At 53.2% G+C, this 17,018-nt stretch overlaps 1 protein-coding gene across 2 annotated transcripts; it reads right to left on the bottom strand.

Annotated features, from left to right (window-relative positions):
• Positions 1-237: 237 nt before the first annotated feature.
• On the bottom strand, positions 238-8,828 carry TSGA10IP (testis specific 10 interacting protein). Of its 2 annotated transcripts, XM_032358333.1 has the most exons (8): positions 8,652-8,828; positions 7,780-7,913; positions 6,958-7,679; positions 6,650-6,797; positions 4,070-4,240; positions 1,431-1,530; positions 1,096-1,220; positions 238-405 (listed from the first exon to the last, which is right to left on the bottom strand). In XM_032358333.1, exons 1-8 carry the CDS (start codon positions 8,778-8,780, stop codon positions 282-284), a joined length of 1,653 nt encoding a protein of 550 aa, XP_032214224.1. In that variant the 5' UTR covers positions 8,781-8,828; the 3' UTR covers positions 238-281. The 2 variants fall into 2 exon arrangements, with proteins under 2 accessions (XP_032214224.1, XP_032214225.1); XM_032358334.1 differs by lacking the exon at positions 4,070-4,240.
• Positions 8,829-17,018: the final 8,190 nt, after the last annotated feature.

The raw sequence follows: 17,018 nt of genomic DNA, 5'->3' as shown, positions 1-17,018 counted from the left end.
CCCCCAACCCGCCCCAGTTCTCAAAGACAGAGGCCATTAGGTCCTGTGTTCACTCTCCAATTCCTAGGACCCAGCTTATATGTTGGAAAAGGGGGTAGAGGAGTTGTGGCTGTTGCTGTGTGAGATGACCCCCTCAGGAGCAGCTCCGGAACCGCACTCCTGGGTGATGGGACAAGCTAAGCCCGCTGCCCACCTGCTACCTGCCGCTCCCAACCTGCAGCCTCTCCCAGCAGCACCAGAAATTACACGCGGTATTTTCCATAAAGCATTTAATTGTTTTCTTAGGGGCTGGACTCTTGGTTTGGGCTTGGAGTGGAGTGCCTGTCAGGCTGGCTTCCAGTGCGCTCTGTCTTTGGAGGACTCTCAAAAGAGTGCTCCATTCTCGCCCCCATTGACCTGTGGCTCCTTAAAGATGGAGACACAGATAGAGACCATGAGCTCTAGCTCCCCATGCCCATGCCCAAGGACATTGGGCTTTGGGAGAGGAAAGGCGGTTATTGCCCATGTGGGCTCAAATTTGCCTGCTATGCTGTGTGGACTCTGAGCAAACGATTTCCCCTCCTCAAGCCTCAGTGTCCTTATGCATGAGCCTCAAAATCCCTGCTGTGCACCAGGTTGTCCTAAAGCACAAGGGACACTATTTGCGGGGTGATTAGTTTGCCATCCCTAACAGGGCCTTGGTGTATGGTCACTCCGCTGGCCACTCTGTGGCTTACTTGCTCCTGTGTCTTCCAGGAAGCCCCTGCCCCTCGGGTCCTTAGTTTTTTTGTTAGGATCTGGAGAACATACCCTGATCCTGCCTTCCTGGGGGGACATGAAGGACAGGGCCTGGGGAAGGACTTGCTGGCTGCTAGAGCTAGGCAGAATCCTTCAGGCCGAGAGGGGCAGACCAGGCCAGGACTGAGGCTTTGATTTAAGGCAGATCAGCGTGGTTGCCCACGAGCTTTCTCAGCTTTTTGCTGGGTGTCCAGCCCAGGCTGGAGGTGGGTAGGGAGACAGCTCGGGGAGACCCTATAGGGCCCAGAGTACTGGCAATGGCACCCCTTCCCTTTGTAGTGGGCACAGCCGGCTCTTTGGCTAGGTAGGTGGCCTCACCTGGGTTTCCTGGAGGTGCCCTCTCTGTCCCCCTTTCCTGCCTCAGCCAGCAGCTGCTCCTCATCCAGTCCCAGTGCTGACAGCACCTGGGAGAAGCGCCGGGTGACCGAGAGCCGGGCGTTGACCTGAGTGGAGAGAAGGGTTCCTGCTCTGCACCAAGGCTGCTGAGGACAAATGGTGCTGGGATACTGAGAGGGTCTCGGGGTCTCTAGATGGACAGTGGCCTGGGGCCCCGTCGGAGAGGAGCCACTCTCATCTTATGTCCCTATCCGCTCATCCCAGGAGAAGCGCCGTTCCCAGGGAGGGAGCATGCTTGTCCGGGTGCTAGCCCTCACCTGCATGGCCTGCTGGAACAGGTAGGGCCGGGCCTGCACCCTGTGCTGGATGCCTCGCAGCTCTGCCTGATACTGAGCAAAGCGCTGTCGCTCCTGCCGCCTGTGGGAGGGAGACGGGCCTCTGGGCAACTAACCGTGAGCACAAGCCGTCCCCACCCTTAAGTGCTGCTGTCCTCACTGAGGACACCTCATGCTCCCCACCCTTACCTTGCAAAGCGATTTCACTCCCCTCCTTGCCCTGGATTCCTCCTGAGGTCGGTGGGGTGGAAATTATATGCTCCATTTTACCCATGATGAGCCTGAGGCCCAGCAGGGACTTGGCCAAGGTCACACAGCTGGGAACTGAGAGACTGAGCCCAAGTCCACAGGCCATCCGGCCAGGGCTCATCCAGGCTCCCAGCCACCCCCAAGGGAGAGGGGCCGGCACTGTCTTCGAAGCAAATGGGCATCTGCTTGCACAGCCCCTCCTCTGCCTGCGTTGACACCCCTGAACTCTCTCACACTGCGTCTGCGAGCGAGAAACGGGGGCTGGGGGCCGTGGCTTAGGGCAAGACCTTGCTCTGGGCTCTGGGGTCAGTTTTCTCTGCACTGTGGCAGGGTTTAGACAAGTTTGTCACCATTCTCTGTGGCTCTTGTAAACACACAGCTTCGAAAATGGGGTGGAGGAACAACAGAATTATGTTGCAAAGGACAGAACACTTCCTGAAAAGGTCAGGGTTCCCGGGAGGAGGCACACATCCATTTACAAAAACCCGATCTGTGTGCTTGTCTGATACACGTCTGCTCGTCAAGCCCAATATCGGGGCAGCAAGAGGGACCTTCTGGCCACACCACATGGGGCCAAGAATCCTGTGAAGCACAGGAGAGAGGTCTTGGGGTGTGGTGGTAGCACCCACACACAAGAGAGGGAGGGGAGAAGCAGACAAAGCTCCAAGATCTCAAGCAAACATGCAGGCACCCCTTGGAAAAACACTGCCTTACTGGGCCAGGACCCTTGGCTCTGTGCCAGGGAAGGAACTCTCCTCCACTTGCAAAAAATAGATGAACTTGAAAACCCATGGCCAGGAACAGAAGTTATTGCAAAACGGAGTCTTCAGCGTTCAAGAGGTAATTTCAGCAGTTACAAAAGGCGGCGGGGTGGGGGGAGCGAGCTGGCATTCAGCCTCCGTCTTGCCTATGATGTCATGCATATTTTTCCTTCTTCATTCTTGATGCTGTTTGTTAGAATTGAGAGGAAGTCCATGTCTTGGAGCCCCGAGCAGAAAGGAAGCCTGTGACTGGATTTCAGCCCTGTCCAACATCTGGGAGGAAGAGGAAGGCACACAGCTTCCCTACCACAGGGCAACCTCTCTTGAGCCCACCCCTGCTGGGCAGGGCAGAGCCTTTACAGCTCAGAGAGAGCAAAAGTCACAGGATGTTAGGCTGAGAGCCCCGTGGAAAACATCTGCTCTCAAATAGAAAATAAAAAAGGTGTGTGTGAAACACTCCGCCTACTGACATCTGTCTCTTGGAGTTCTGAACCTCAGGCTTCCTGCCTTATTGAAATAAACACACAAACCATGAACTTGAGGTCTGGCAAGGATTCCTTTAAAACACCCCTGACTTCTTAAGAGCCGTGGTTTTCTCATCTTCAAAATTGGAGACGGTAAGACTGAGCCTCAAAGAGGAGGTGATCAGAACCCTGTTGAGTCCTTGGTGGCCCGGCTGCAGGGCAGGGACCCTCTGGTCTCTTGCGGTGCTCCACTCAACCTTGACCTAGCCCTTCTCCCGGGATGAAAGGTGATGAGATGTGGAAAGGGCTACCCTGCTGCCAGCTGCCTCCAGTAGATACTTAATGTCTGTGGCACTGGTGATCGTATTTATTTGTGTTATCCGTCTCACTAGGTGGGGCTTTTGGACGAAGACGCTGGCACACTTTCTCTACAGTCCGGCCATTCGAGCACTTGGAGACAGGGTAGAGGGTGGCTAAGTGGCTGTCCAAATTGGAATCCTAGTTTTGCAGCTTATTTGTGAACTTTGGTAAATTATTTGAGCTTTCTGAGCTCCATTTCCTCCTCTGTCAAATTATGGGACTGATGGTAATGCCCACTTCGTGGGCCTGTTTTATGAGTCTAAAAAAGATTTGCTTTTAAATACAAATTTGCCTGGTTCTTTTTAATGGTCAACATATAGGAGGAGAATAAGAGAGGATCCCACCTGATGGCAAACCATGGCTATTGCCAAGAGTGAGATCAGAGGCACAGTTCCCGTGCTCCATGAATGATTTCAGTAATATCTGCATTTTTTTAAAGTAATATCTGCATTTTGATAATAAGCATGCCTGGCTTTTGAAATTGGAAGGACAGTATTTGAACACGTAGTAACACCTATAAGCCATTTTAACCGTGAGCTTCTAACAGCTGCAGGATTGGTACTGTTCATGGGATGAGTGACCTTGTCTCTGCCCCTTCTCCTCCCCTGCCTCAGGGTCTTCATCAGTGGCCCAGCCCGCCTGCCAGGGCTGGAGGATGGTTGTGGAGACTCAGCCCCAAGGAAAAGTGAGAGCTAGGTCTCTCCTTCGTCCTTTCTCCGGCATCTGATTTCTTGCAGTGCCTCCCTGCCCTCTCCCCACCAGGCCCTCCCAAGCCCCAGCTTCCTACCTCAGCTCCTCCAGCTTGCGCTGGGTGGCCCCCGGCCCCCGGCTCCCTCTGGGCGCATAGGCCGCCAGGCAGCGAGCCACCTGCTGCTGGACCCGCTGCTCCCGGGCCCTCCGCAGCTCGGCCTGCTGCCGCTCCTCCTGCTGCTGCCGCTCCCAGGCCTGCAGCAGGCTTCTTGGGTGGGGAGAGGGAAAGAAGAGGGTGGGAGAAATCTGGGGGGAGCAGTGGTCTCGTGGAGGCCAGGGGCAGGGAGAGGAGTATGGAGGCCTGAGGGAGGGATGGCAGGCCTGGGGCTTGGGGTTTGTTCTGGAAGTCTGACATGATGAGCTGCATCGGGGGCTCAACCCTCAGGCCCACCTCAAGACCTTTCCTTACTCTTCTGGAAGCCTCCCACTCCAGCCAGCTGTGTGCCCAAACTGGACATCCTCAGCCCCGTGGGGCTTGGTGCCCCTGTGTCCTCACCCGTACGGCTGACTTCTCCTGGCAAAACAACTCTCCTGAGGATGGGGCCAGATCGTGTTCTTTCCTCTGACCCCCAACTCTGGTAGGAACTAGGTTCATGAGTTTTGGTTTGAGGGACAGACAGATGAATGGGTGAGAAACAGAAACAAAGTCGTGATGGGTCAGGGGATGGATGAATGGTTGAGTAGACATGTGGCTCCACCTGGAACATTCTGCCCCTAGCTCTGGTGGCCAGTTCCTTGTCTATGAGGTCCTTGCCCAGATGTCAGAGAGAGACTCCCTGACCACCCTTTCTACCTTCCAGGTATTTTCCATTTCTAGCTATACATTTTGTTCATTTCTTTATTAATTACCCTTCATTGCAAAGTGTGTGTGAGAGCAGGGTTCCTTGCCCTGCTCTTTGCCACCAGTGTCTCCCCAGCCCCTAGGGCAGTGCTTCACATAAAGAGAAATTCAGTGTTGGTGAATTCATGCATCATCCAATCACGGTTGGACAAATGGGAGGGTAGACGCGCTCATTCACTTGGCACGTATTTCTTGAGCACCAACTAGGGGCCATGTCCCATGTAGAGTGCCAGGGAGGCTATAACCGATAAGATCTGACACCTATCCTCTCAGAGAGCTCGAAGCCTGCACACAAGGAGAGACAGGCGCCCTGGCACCCCAGTGCAAGGCTGTGTGGCAAGAGCTGTGGCAGAGGCGAGAACAGGGGAGAGCTTCCTGGAGGGCGCCTGACTTGGAAGTCGAAAGATGCATTGAGTTAGCTGGGTGAATGAGGAAGAGGGGCACTCCTGGGAGAGGAGGGAGGGAGGGAATGAGGCATTCTAGCCCTTCGGACTGGCCGGTGTGGGAGACAGGAGCCTCCTTACCGAGAACTCTGGGCTTTGTTCTGAGTGCACTGGGAAGCATGGGAAGCAAGCAGGGGTGACAGAGTAAGAAAGGAGGGGTGCTATAGAATGCGGCAGTGGATTCTCACCTGCCACTTCTAACCAGTCACCAAGACCTGCTGAGCCAGCCCCCAGATGTCTCGTACATGGATCCCCTCCCCATTCATGTGGCCAGTTGGTTCAGGCCCTTATCACCCCTCACCTAGACAACGCAACAGTGCCCCTTCTCAGGCTTCCCCCTCTGCTCTCATGGTCTTTTGTCCAAGCCCCAGGTACAGCCGTTGTCTAACTCTGCTGCCCTCATGGCTGTCTTGCCCATTTGTCTCTTTTTCCAGCAGGCTTTGACTTTCTTAGGGCTGAGGCCAAGTCTTTTTGTCTTTACCTCCTAAGCACCCATGAATAGATATTCAACATATGTTGCATTCATCATTTAGTGAATAGGCTAATGGATGGATAGAAGATGGGAAATGGATGAAAAGTGGTTTGTGTCAATAGACACGTGGCCAGGCAGACAGATGTAGATGATGCATGGATGGATGACGGATGGATGCATGGATGGGCAGGTAAATGGATGATGGGTAGGTAAATGGATGGACGGGTGGATGGATGGGTGAGTGGGTGGATGGGTGAATGGGTACAGGTGGGAGGGTGGATGGATGGTTGGATGGATGGATGGACAGAGGGATGGATGGATGGATGGATGGATGAAGGATGGATGGATGGATGGATGGATGGATAGGTAAATGGATGATGGGTAGGTAAATGGATGGACGGGTGAATGGATGGGTGAGTGGGTGAATGGGTACAGGTGGGAGGGTGGATGGATGGTTGGATGGATGGATGGACAGAGGGATGGATGGATGGATGGATGAAGGATGGATGGATGGATGGATGGATGGATAGGTAAATGGATGATGGGTAGGTAAATGGATGGACGGGTGAATGGATGGGTGAGTGGGTGGATGGATGAATGGGTAGATAGATGGGTGAATGGGTACAGGTGGGAGGGTGGATGGATGGTTGGATGAATGGATGGATAGATGGATGACGGATGGATAGGTGAATGGGTGAATGAATGAGTGGGTAGATGCATGGACATATCCACAGAAGATTGGATGACTAGAGGATTAGAGAATGGATGAATGAAGGAGTGAATGAGTCAGTGTCTCCGGAGAACTGGCTTCTCCACTACGCCCAGCCCTTTCTTTCCATCCTCCTTTTTCTTCCACCTTACCTTGTGGCCTCCTGTCGTTTGTGGAAGGTACGGTTGGGAAAGTTGGCAAACAGGAAAGTCTCTTCATCTTCCAAGGCATAGGTCTTCCCACTCCGATTGGAGGCCTGGACAGCAGTCCGCAGAGCCTTCCAGGGCTGCTTTTCAGGGCCTATCCTCAGTGGGACAAGGCAGAGAGTAGCCTCCCTCCCAGGCTACCAGGCAATCCCACCCAGCAGCTGGAGCACAGCACAACCCTCTCTTCCCAACTCAACCTCTCTTCCCAGCTGTGTGGTTTCCTGGGGACCCAGGCATTGAGAGCCCACACTCACCACAGTCCAAGTCTTGCTGTAACTGCCTCTGCAGCTTCTCCAGGTCCCACGGCCCCTCCAGGTCCTTGGCCCTTGATTTCCTCCTCTGTGATCCTCTGAGGTTGGAGCTCGAGCTGTTCCCCTTGCCCTGCAGGTCACCCTCACTGGAGGCCTCCTTGCAAATGTTGGGTCCCTTTCTCTGAGAACCAGCCCTCCTTCTATAGGGGGCCCTGTGCTCCCCCTCCTCGGCCTCCTCTGTCACCTCTGCAAGCCGCTCATCGTCTAAGATCGACCCTCTCCTGAGGAGGTAGGGCAGTTCCCCGAGGCTCAAGACCCTCTCTGCCTCCTCAGCACCCAGGGCTTCCGGCTCAATGCCTTCCTCAGACTCGGATCCTGACCCTGACCTCTTCCCAGGTGGCTGGAGGTCCCATTCACTGAGCCCTTCCAGTTCTTGGCTCTTCCCTTTGCCGGAGGAGATGGGGCTGCCACCGCGGGCCCTGAGCTGCTGGCTCCTCTCCAGGTTTGGCACTTCTGTCTTCCAGCAGAAGCCTTGGGCCTCTGGGAGGGTGGCCGTGGACTTGCACCTGGTCTTATACTTGAGAAGTGCTTGGGGCAAGGACGTAACTTGGTAGCCAGGGACTGAGAAGGGGCTAGGCTGATGCAGAGCCCGGCTGTCAGTGGCGAAGCTCTCCCAGGCCCATTGGAAGGGGAAGGAGGGTTTCCGAGGAGAAGAAGGGACGAGACTGAGGAAGGAGAGGACAGGGAGCAGGGGTCAAGGTCAAGGCACCGGCCCCCCATGGGGGATCCAGCAACCCACCCAGCCTGTTGCGTGCAGCTGCTTACTCTTCAGCCTCAGCAGAGCCATGCCCTTTCTTGTTCCGGGCCTGCGGCCTCCGGTCCTTCTTTGTCGTCCGCCCTGCGCTCCGAGACCTTGGCTGCTGGCCCCGAATCACACCATCACCACTCCCGGTCCTCCCCTAGGTGAAGACAGGAGAGGAGGCCCAGCTCCGAGCAGCCTCCTGGACGGCTTCACACCTTCCCCAGGGGACCCTCCTCACCTGTGCCCCCTGGCTGGCCCGCCGGGCTCTTGTTACCACTAAAACTGACTGATCATTACTACTTCCAATATGCAAAGATGCTACTTACTGAGTACCTGTTGGGTGCGCGGCATGTTCACGGATCACCTCACTTAACTTTCCCAAGGACCCTCTGTTCCACTGCTGTCCCCGTGAGATCTCATCTCATCCCAGCTGAGAACACTGAGGCTCAGAGAGGGGACATCACTTGACCAAGGTCACCTGGCCAGTAAGTGGAGTCAGATCGGAATGCGTTGAATCTGTCCCCAGAGCCCAGATATGTCACCATCGTACAATGCTGCCTCTGGGTCTGGGATGGCTCCTCCGAATGCCCCGTGGGGACATGTCCCCGTGGGACTGTCTAAGTCCAGGTGGCCGAAACACATTATCTTTCCCAAGACCCTCCCCCTCCTGCAGGGATCCCCACATCGCTCCACTGGGAGCCGGGGAGTCACCTCTGGGTGTCTTCCTCATCTTCACCCTGAAACTTTGAGGCGTCCCTGAGGTCCCTGCCTGCCTTGGGCCTGGCTGTCTCTCACCTGGCCTCAGCTCCAGTCTCCCTCAGCCCCGGCCTCCACGCCCCCAGGCAGCCAGCCTGCCTCCAGGCAGTTGGAAGTGCCCCCGTGGGGCCTCCCTCACCTGCTCAGCCTGGGGGGTGTCTGACAGAAACTTGAGCAGCCCTACGGTTGTCCCTGGAGCCTGGAGCCGCGCGTCCTGCCCTGGTCTCGCCGAAGTGGTCCTGCTCAGCGGCTGGTGGGTGTTTCGCATACTGGTGTCCTGCCCCGTCCCCCACCCGCACCCGCCAGCCTTGGAACTGCCCGCCCCACCATCTCTATGGCAACCAGTTCTCGGCCAGTCTCAAGGGCGCTGGCAAAAAGCAGGCCAGGGAGGGCCAGCCAGGGTAGGTGAGGCCAAAAATGTACGTGGGGCCAATCCTTCTGGGGTGGGGGAAAGTTCAGCAGGAGGCTAAGGAGTAGTCCAGGCTGGGAGTCCCGAGGCCTGGGGCCAAGCCCGGCCTCTACAGCACTCTTCATGCAGCTGGTGTGAGTCCCCTGTCCTCACTCAGCCTTTGTTTCTCCACCTCTCTGTGCAAGCCACCTCTAGACTTGACCATCCGGAAGGGTCCTCACACCCTAGGAAGGTGGCCAGGTGGTGCCGAGGTGGGCCCTCTCCCTCTACCTACCTCCTGGGCTGCCACCCACCCTCAGCCTTGATGGAGGCCTTACAGGAGCCAAGCCGAACCCTCGCTTGGCCTCCCAGGTCCTGATTGGGCAAAAAAGGCCACGCCCAGGGGGAAGCAGCAGGCAACCAGGGCCCAGAAAAGGCTCCGGAGGGAGTCAGAACTTTTTTAAAAAATTTTTTGAAGTTTGTATTTATTTATTTGAGAGAGAGAGCAACGGAGAGTGAGCATGAGCAGGGGAGAGGTAGAGGGAGAAGGAGAAGCAGACTCGCCGACGAGGAGCCCAACATGGGGTTGGATCCCAGGACCCCAGTCTCACAACCTGACTTCACTGACTGAGCCACCCAGGCGCCCCAAGGGAATCAGAGCATTTAAATCTTACCCCAAACTTCTAAGCATCACCAAAATGCCTTGACATGATAAATCCCCGCGGGACGCCTAGGTCTGACCCGTGTGACCAGCAGCTTAGCGATGGAGGGCCAAACTGAGGCCCTAGAGGCGGAGGAGCAGGTCTGGAGGCCTGGCTTGGCCACTCACCAGCTCTGTGACGTTGGGCAAGTCACCTCTCCCCTCTGCAAACCTGGCAATCGCAGGCCCATCCAGTAGAGTTGTTGCAAGGATGAAATGAAATCATCAAGGCAGTGCACTGGGCAAATGTTTGTTATGATTATTGTAATGATTACTTCTAACAATAACGGACCGTTACTGGGAGGCAGCAGCCCATGGTGGTTAAGAAAACAGAGGAGGCGCTGGTGTTCAGATCCCAGCCCAACTTGTGCCTCTGTGTCCTCTAGGACAGCGTGGGGCTGGGTATAATGGCGCCTACCTCCTGGGGTCACGGTCACAGATACATCGATAGACAGATGCACGTACATAGATTCATTCATTCATAGACGCAGATCCACAGAGAACATTCCCACAGCTCGTCCTAACTGCTGCGAAGAGCTGTTGCTTCTTAGGCAATGGTGCAGCCCCAGTGAGACCAGTAAAGGAAGGCAGATCCCACCAGATGCCCTACCTACAGGCGTGTTCTCCCCCGAGCTTTGTTTCTGTGGACGCTCCTCTGCTCTCAGACCCCAGCCCAGCTGACTTCTGGGCCACTCCTTCCCAGGCAGAGGGCAAGCATGGGACTGTAAGGTCAGTATTTTCATGAGATGTGTGCAGACCTCTTCCCTTCTCTAGACACTCCCACTTGTCAAGGGAGCTCCTCTGGTCGGACACAAGCCATCCTTCACCTCGCATCGGCCCCCAAGTTTATACATGTCCGCCCTGACTTGTCCCACAAGGTCCAGACGCCTGTCCACCAGCCGTTTGACACCCCACGTGGAAGATGAGTCAGCATCTTTTCTTGGCGTGTTGAAAGTAAGGCTTTCCCCATCTCGGCCAACGTCATATCCATCTTCCCTGTCACTTGGTCCAAAGCCCCAGTGGCATCCTGGATTCATCTCTCGCGCTCCACATGCCATGCGCTAGCAAACCCTGCGGGTACCGCCTTCAGAATTCATGCAGAATCCAACCATTTCTCCCCACCTCCTTGAGGAACACGCTCCCCCAGACCCCCACTGGCTCTCATCTGGATCACTACAATGGTCCCTTCACTTGGCTTCTCCTCTTGCCCGATTCTATTCTTTACTCAGCAGCCGGAATGATCCTGTTAAGACCAAAGCCTGTCATGCCTTTGCTCAAAACTTTCCAATGGATCCGGTCTCTGATAGAGTAAAAGCCAAAGTCCCATGGCCGCCTAGGTCCTGCTTGATCTGTCTGCCCCACTGCCTCCATCACTCGCTCTGGTCCAACCACACTGCTCCTTGAGCATACCAGCTGGTGCCGCCTCAGGGCCTTTGCACTTGCTGTTGCTGTTTCCTGAAATGCTCTCTCTCCAGAATCCCTGTGGCTCACTCTCCAACTTCCTTCAGGTTTCTGCTAATATGTCCCCTGCCAAAGACGGCCTAAGTGACACTCTGCCCTTACTCTCCTTCACTTCAAATACATTCATACATCGCCTTCATATACATTCACTTCCTGGCTGCCCAAGGATGGTTCCAGCAGCTGGCCCCCTCTCTCCGCGGCCACCTTCCACACTCTTCAGAATCACTTCTGTCAAAGCAAACGTGCTATATCACTTCTCTCTTGACCTCACTTCTCCTTCCCCAGCACTGCCCCCATTTCTCCGTTCCCCCTTTGCAGCAAAACCTCCCACAGGGTTGACCCAAGCCCTCTCCGTCTTAGCCAAGTGGTTATCTATCCTCCCAGTTCTCAAGCCAAACCCTGGACTCTTCTCTTCTCCATCCTATCTGGCAGTTAATCCTCCTCAAAGTGGATTCAGGATTGGAAAACTTGCCCCCATCTGAGCTCACATCACTCTCAACCCTTATCTAAATTTACCATTTTACAATTTTTAAGTGTACCATTCAGTGGTATGATTATATTTACAAAATGTTGCCCAACCCTCACCACTATCAATCTCCGGAACACTTTTTATGAAAAGAATAAAACTCAGGGCCACCTGGGTGGCTCAGATGGTTAAGAGTCTGCCTCCAGCTCAGGTCATGATCTCCAGGGTCCTAGGCTCGAGCCCCACATCTCCCAACTCAGCGGGGAGAGCCTGCTTCTCCCTCTCCCTCTGTCTCTCCCCCTGCTTACCGTCTCTCTCTCTCTCAAATGAATAAACAAAATCTTTAAAATAAAATGAGGGAGAAGCAGGCTGATGTGGGGCTTGATCTCAGGACCCTGGGACCATGACCTGAGCCAAAGGCAGACGTGTAATGACTGAAGGCCACCAGGCACCCCATCCACGAGTGTATTTACCGCTTGTGGGTTTACCCATTCACCTGCTGATGGGCGTTTGGGTTGCTTCCAGTTTTCGGCTGCTGTGAACAGTTCTCCCATGACAAGGATGTAGAGACATCTCTCCGGGCACCTGCTCCCCATTCTTCCGGTGGGGGACTCAGACGTGGAAGTGCTGGGTTAGACGGAAATTCTATGTTTAATTTTTTGAGGGATCATCATACTGTTTTCCATACTTGATCCCGCCTTTTCCTACCTTCCCACCAGCAGTGCCCAAGGGGACCAATTTTCCTATATCCTTGCCAACACTTGCTATACTCTTTTTGTGTCAGTGTTTTTGTTTGGGTTTTTTTTGGTGGATTTTTTTTTGTTCGTTTGCTTGTTTTTTGTTGATAGAAGCCTCTGTGTCGATGTGACCTGTGGTGGTCTTGAAAACTTAAGCCCCAAGTCCTACAGTGGCCTGTGGGGTCTATGCACCTGGCACCACTCCCCTGCCTCTCCCGCTTCGTCCTCCAGTGCTCACCCCACCCACCGCCTTTGCTTCTCCCAGGGTCTCCCCTCCGCCCCGGCCCTTCCCTCCCCCGGGATGCCCTCCCCGCAGATTCCTGTGTGGCTCAGCCCTTCACCTTCTTGCAAGGTAGTGCTCAAATGTCAACTTTTCAGAGACCTCGCTCGGACCACCCTATTGAGGACCACAACCTGCCCCATAAACGCACACTTGCCCCCTCTCCCTCGGCTTTTTCCCACTGCACCAGTCACTTTCTCATCTTCCCCTCCTGCTTTGGGCTGGTGTCCCCCTACCCCAGATTCCGACTTTGACATTCCAACCCTCAGCACCTCAGAATCTGACTGTATTGGGGGATAGGGCTCTTAAAGAGGCGATTACGGTAAAATGAGGTCCTCATCAGCATGACTGGTGTCTTTGTAAGAGGAGAGCAGGGCGCCTGGGTGGCTCAGGTGATTGTCTGCCTTCAGCTCAGGTCATGTGGGATCGAGTCCTGTGTCAGGCTCCTTGCTCTGGTCCTCCCACTCGTTCTGTCAATCAATCTCTCTCTCTCTCTTTTTCTCTGTCTCAAATAAATAAATAAAATCTTAAAATGGAAAAAAGAAAAGAGGAGGTCAGGACACAGACACACCCAGAGGAAAGCCCGTCTGAGGACACGGAAGACGGTGGCCACCCACCCGCCAAGGAGAGAAGCTTTAGAAGAAACCAAACCTGCCAGTATCTGGACCTTGGACTTCTGGCCTCCAGATTTGTGAGAAAATAGATTCCTACTGGTCAAGCTTCTGCCGTCTCTAGTGCTTTGTCATGGCAACCCTAGCCAGTGAATGCACCTTCCGCTGGATCAGCTTCCTTGCTTGTCCATCCTTCCCAGCAGCTCTCAGCTCCCTAAGGGTCCTCGTGTTTGTTCACGGCTGTATCCTTGGCACCTGGCACAGAGCCCACACATCCGGGACCCTCCGTAACCGGTCTGTGAGCGACAGGATGAACAAAAACACGTTGTGGGGTGCGGGCCTCTCAGAAACCTTGTGGGAAGAATTTACAAATGTTTTCGGGTCCTTGCCTCTCATGAACCTTCCCTTGGCGTCCAGATTGGGCTCTAAGAGGGGCTTATTAGGTGATGTGAACGCAACGTAATCTTTCAGTAACTGACAGACACGGACACCAGCATCTTTATTTTTTTTTTAATTAAAAATTTTTAAAATTTCATTTATTTATTTTTGTGTGATCACAAAAAAATTTTGTGTGATTTTGTGTGAATACTATATACCAGGTCTGGGGCTCACACTCATGACCCTGAGATCAAGATTTGCCTGCTCTCCTGACTAAACCAGCCAGGGGCCCCACACATTTCCTTTATATTATTTTATTTTTTAAAAGATTTTATTTATTTGTCGGAGCAAGGAGCCTGATGCGGGACTCGATCCCAGGCCCCTGGGATCATGACCTGAGCCGAAGGCAGACATTTAACTGACTGAGCCACCCAGGCCCCCCTAGGAACTTTCACCCAAAGCTGCCCCCCCCACCCCAACTTCAGCCACAGCCTCTGGCACGGGGAGCTTCCCTGCTCTGCACCCAGAATGCCTTTCTCCACACAGTCCCCATCACCCCCATTACCATTGGGCACGCCCTCCCACCAAGCCGGCCCTGGCCTGGCTCCCTACCTCCAGCGTCATCTGCCCCTTGAGACTGGAGGGCTTGCTTCACTCTCGGATCATAGGCAGGCGCTCCCTGTGCAGCCCTGTCACCACGACAGCAGTGGCTACCCCGCGCGTCACCTTTCCACTTCCAATTCCCTGGGCACCGTTGGACTCCAACCCTCAGATCTTTCCAAATTTCTGGGAACCAAGTTTTCTGAGCCCCTCTCAAAGCCTGAGGAGGGAGGAAGCCCAGCCCACCAGCACAGGCTTCTCAGGCTCCTTGTCCCTGCCTCTCTGTCCTCCCATCCACCCCCAGCGCTGGGGTGGGTGCTGGGGCTTAGCAGCGCCCTCTCCGTTCTCCTCCTGTTCTGCTGGCAAGAGGGGTCTGGAGCCTGCTTAGGGATGCTTGACTTTCAGTGCAGAAACTGAGACCTGAGACAGTGGGTCATTTTAATATCTTCTGTGTGAGTGTGAGAGTGTGTGTGTGTGTGTGTGTGTGTGTGTGTAAATTTTCAACAAAAACAAGATCACACTTTTTTGGCTTTGTAGTACGTTATGCTCACGGTTCCGGGTCAGCACGTGTAGACAGCCCCCTCCGTGTTTGCCATCGTCACAGGGCGTCACAGCACAACCATCTTAATGTACTAAACTTGTCTCCTGTCAGACCGCACGTGGCCCCCACTATTCCCTGCTACGGACATTGCAGCAGCAATAGCCTTGCAAATGTACTGCTGCACCTGGTGTATTTCCGCAAGATAAGTTCCTATAAGCACACTTGCTGGCTCTGAGCAAGTTACATTTTGACAACGCCTAATCACTCCCCTAAATGCTCAATGTAGATTTCCACCAACCGGGTTTACATTCCCACCAGCAAGGTGTATTATAATTTTTTTAAAAATCATTAATCTGATAGATGAAAAAATGGGCTCTTGTTGCTAAAACTTGCATTCCCTTTATTATCTGTGAGATTAGTGCGTTTTCATAAATTTGTGAGCCATTTGTGCTCATTCTGTGAACCGCCTGCTCGTGCCCTTCTTCCAGCCCTCGGGAGCAGGGAGCAGCGTTTATGGGTTCCTGATTTCGCAATGACCAAGGATCTTCGATGGATACAAGGCCACTTCATTGTTTTGATTTTGTTTTTGTTCTTCTTTATCTTCAATCCCTCTCATCCCATTTAAATATGAATGGATCCTTGGGGATGATCTAATATCATTTTTTTTAAAGATTTTATTTATTTATTTGTCATAGAGAAGCGAGAGCAAGCACAGGCAGACAGAGTGGCAGGCAGAGGCAGAGGGAGGAGAAGCAGGTTCCCTGCCAAGCAAGGAGCCCGATGTGGGACTCGATCCCAGGACGCTGGGATCATGACCTGAGCCGAAGGCAGCTGCTTAACCAACTGAGCCACCCAGACGTCCCTCTAATATCATTTTTATGCATTTGTGGGTTTAGTGTATATAAATAGTATTATGCTGTCGATCTCTTTTTTGTTCCTTATTCTTTGAACACTATGGGTTTTTTTTAAAGATTTTATTTATTTATTTTACAGACAGAGATCACAAGTAGACAGAGAGGCAGAGAGAGGAGGAGGAAGCAGGCTCACTGCTGAGCAGGGAGCCCGATTTGGGGTTCTATCGCAGGACCCTGGGATCATGACCTGAGCCGAAGGCAGAGGCTTTAACCCACTGAGCCACCCAGGCACCCCTGAACACTGTGCTCTTAAAAGCCATGTGCTGATTCTGACTGTCACCTGGTGTTCCACCGTTTGCATCCATTCCACATCACTAATCCATTCTCCTGAGGATGGATGCCAAGGTTGCCCCTGAATCCCGTTTCCACGAAGCACACTGCAGCCAACGCCCTCATACATTTCTCTTTGAACACCTGGACATGAATTTCTGTGGCTTATTTGCCAAGGATCGAAAGTGTGGAGTCTTGGAAGACTGTGTATCTCATTTCAGAGTGCTCTCGCGAGACTCTACCAGCTTACAGGCCTATGGAAATGACCAAAGATTTCTGTGTGCCCACACCCTCACCAAACATTGGTATGATTTGTTTTTATGAATTTCCACTCACCTGGTGGTCATAAAATGGTATCTCATCGTAATTTTAATTGAATCACACAATTACTTCTTAGACTGCATCGTCATCAGTTTCTTGCCATTTTCAGCCAAACCTTCGGTGAGTTGCCTGTTCATATGGATCACCTATTTCTTTATTGTGTTTCTTGTCTTTTCCTTATTGACTGGCAGATGTTCTTTATTCGCTAGATTCCAACCACCTATCTGTCAATATTAGTTCTGACGGTCTTTGTGGAATAGAAATCCTTAATTCTGATGTAGTTGGATCCATAAATGTCTGAATAGAGGTTTGTATTTTGCATGTCTTAAGGATTCCTTTCCCAGGGCGCCCAGGTAGCTTGGTCGTTAAGTGTCTGCCTTTAGCTCAGGTCATGATCCCAGGGTCCTGATTCAAGCCCTGAGTCGGGCTCTCTGCTGAGCAGGGACACTGCTTCTCCCTCTCCCACTCCCTCTGCTGTGTCCCCTCTCTCGCTGTCTCTTTCTCTGTCAAGTAAATAAATAAAATCTTTTTTTTAAGATTTTATTCACTTATTTGACAGAGAAATCAGAAGTAGGCAGAGAGGCAGGCAGAGAGAGAGGAGGAAGCAGGCTCACTGCTGAGCAGAGAGCCCGATGTGGGGCTCAATCCCAGGACCCTGGGATCATGACCTGAGCTGAAGGCAGAGGCTTTAACCCACTGAGCCACCCAGGTGCCCCAAATAAAATACTTGGGGGGAAAAAAAAGAAGGAGAAGAAGTCCTTTCCCTACCCCTAGGTGGGGCATTCTCCTATATTTTATCCAAGTAGATCATAGTTGAACATCTGCATTCAGAGTGAAAT

The sequence above is a fragment of the Mustela erminea genome, chromosome 9 (assembly GCF_009829155.1).
Source record: "Mustela erminea isolate mMusErm1 chromosome 9, mMusErm1.Pri, whole genome shotgun sequence".
Lineage (NCBI taxonomy): Eukaryota > Metazoa > Chordata > Mammalia > Carnivora > Mustelidae > Mustela > Mustela erminea.
Note: the sequence above shows the minus strand (reverse complement) of the source record. Positions and strands in the feature narration are given on the sequence as shown.

Excerpts from the sequence above, each read along its gene's own strand:
- TSGA10IP (XM_032358333.1), bottom strand. The coding sequence starts at position 8,780 with ATGCGAAACACCCACCAGCCGCTGAGCAGGACCACTTCGGCGAGACCA. Across the intron at positions 7,914-8,651 it reads ACACCCCCCAGGCTGAGCAG|GGGAGGACCGGGAGTGGTGA; the intron begins GTGAGGGAGGCC and ends GTCTTCACCTAG. Across the intron at positions 7,680-7,779 it reads GGCTCTGCTGAGGCTGAAGA|TCTCGTCCCTTCTTCTCCTC; the intron begins GTAAGCAGCTGC and ends CTCCTTCCTCAG.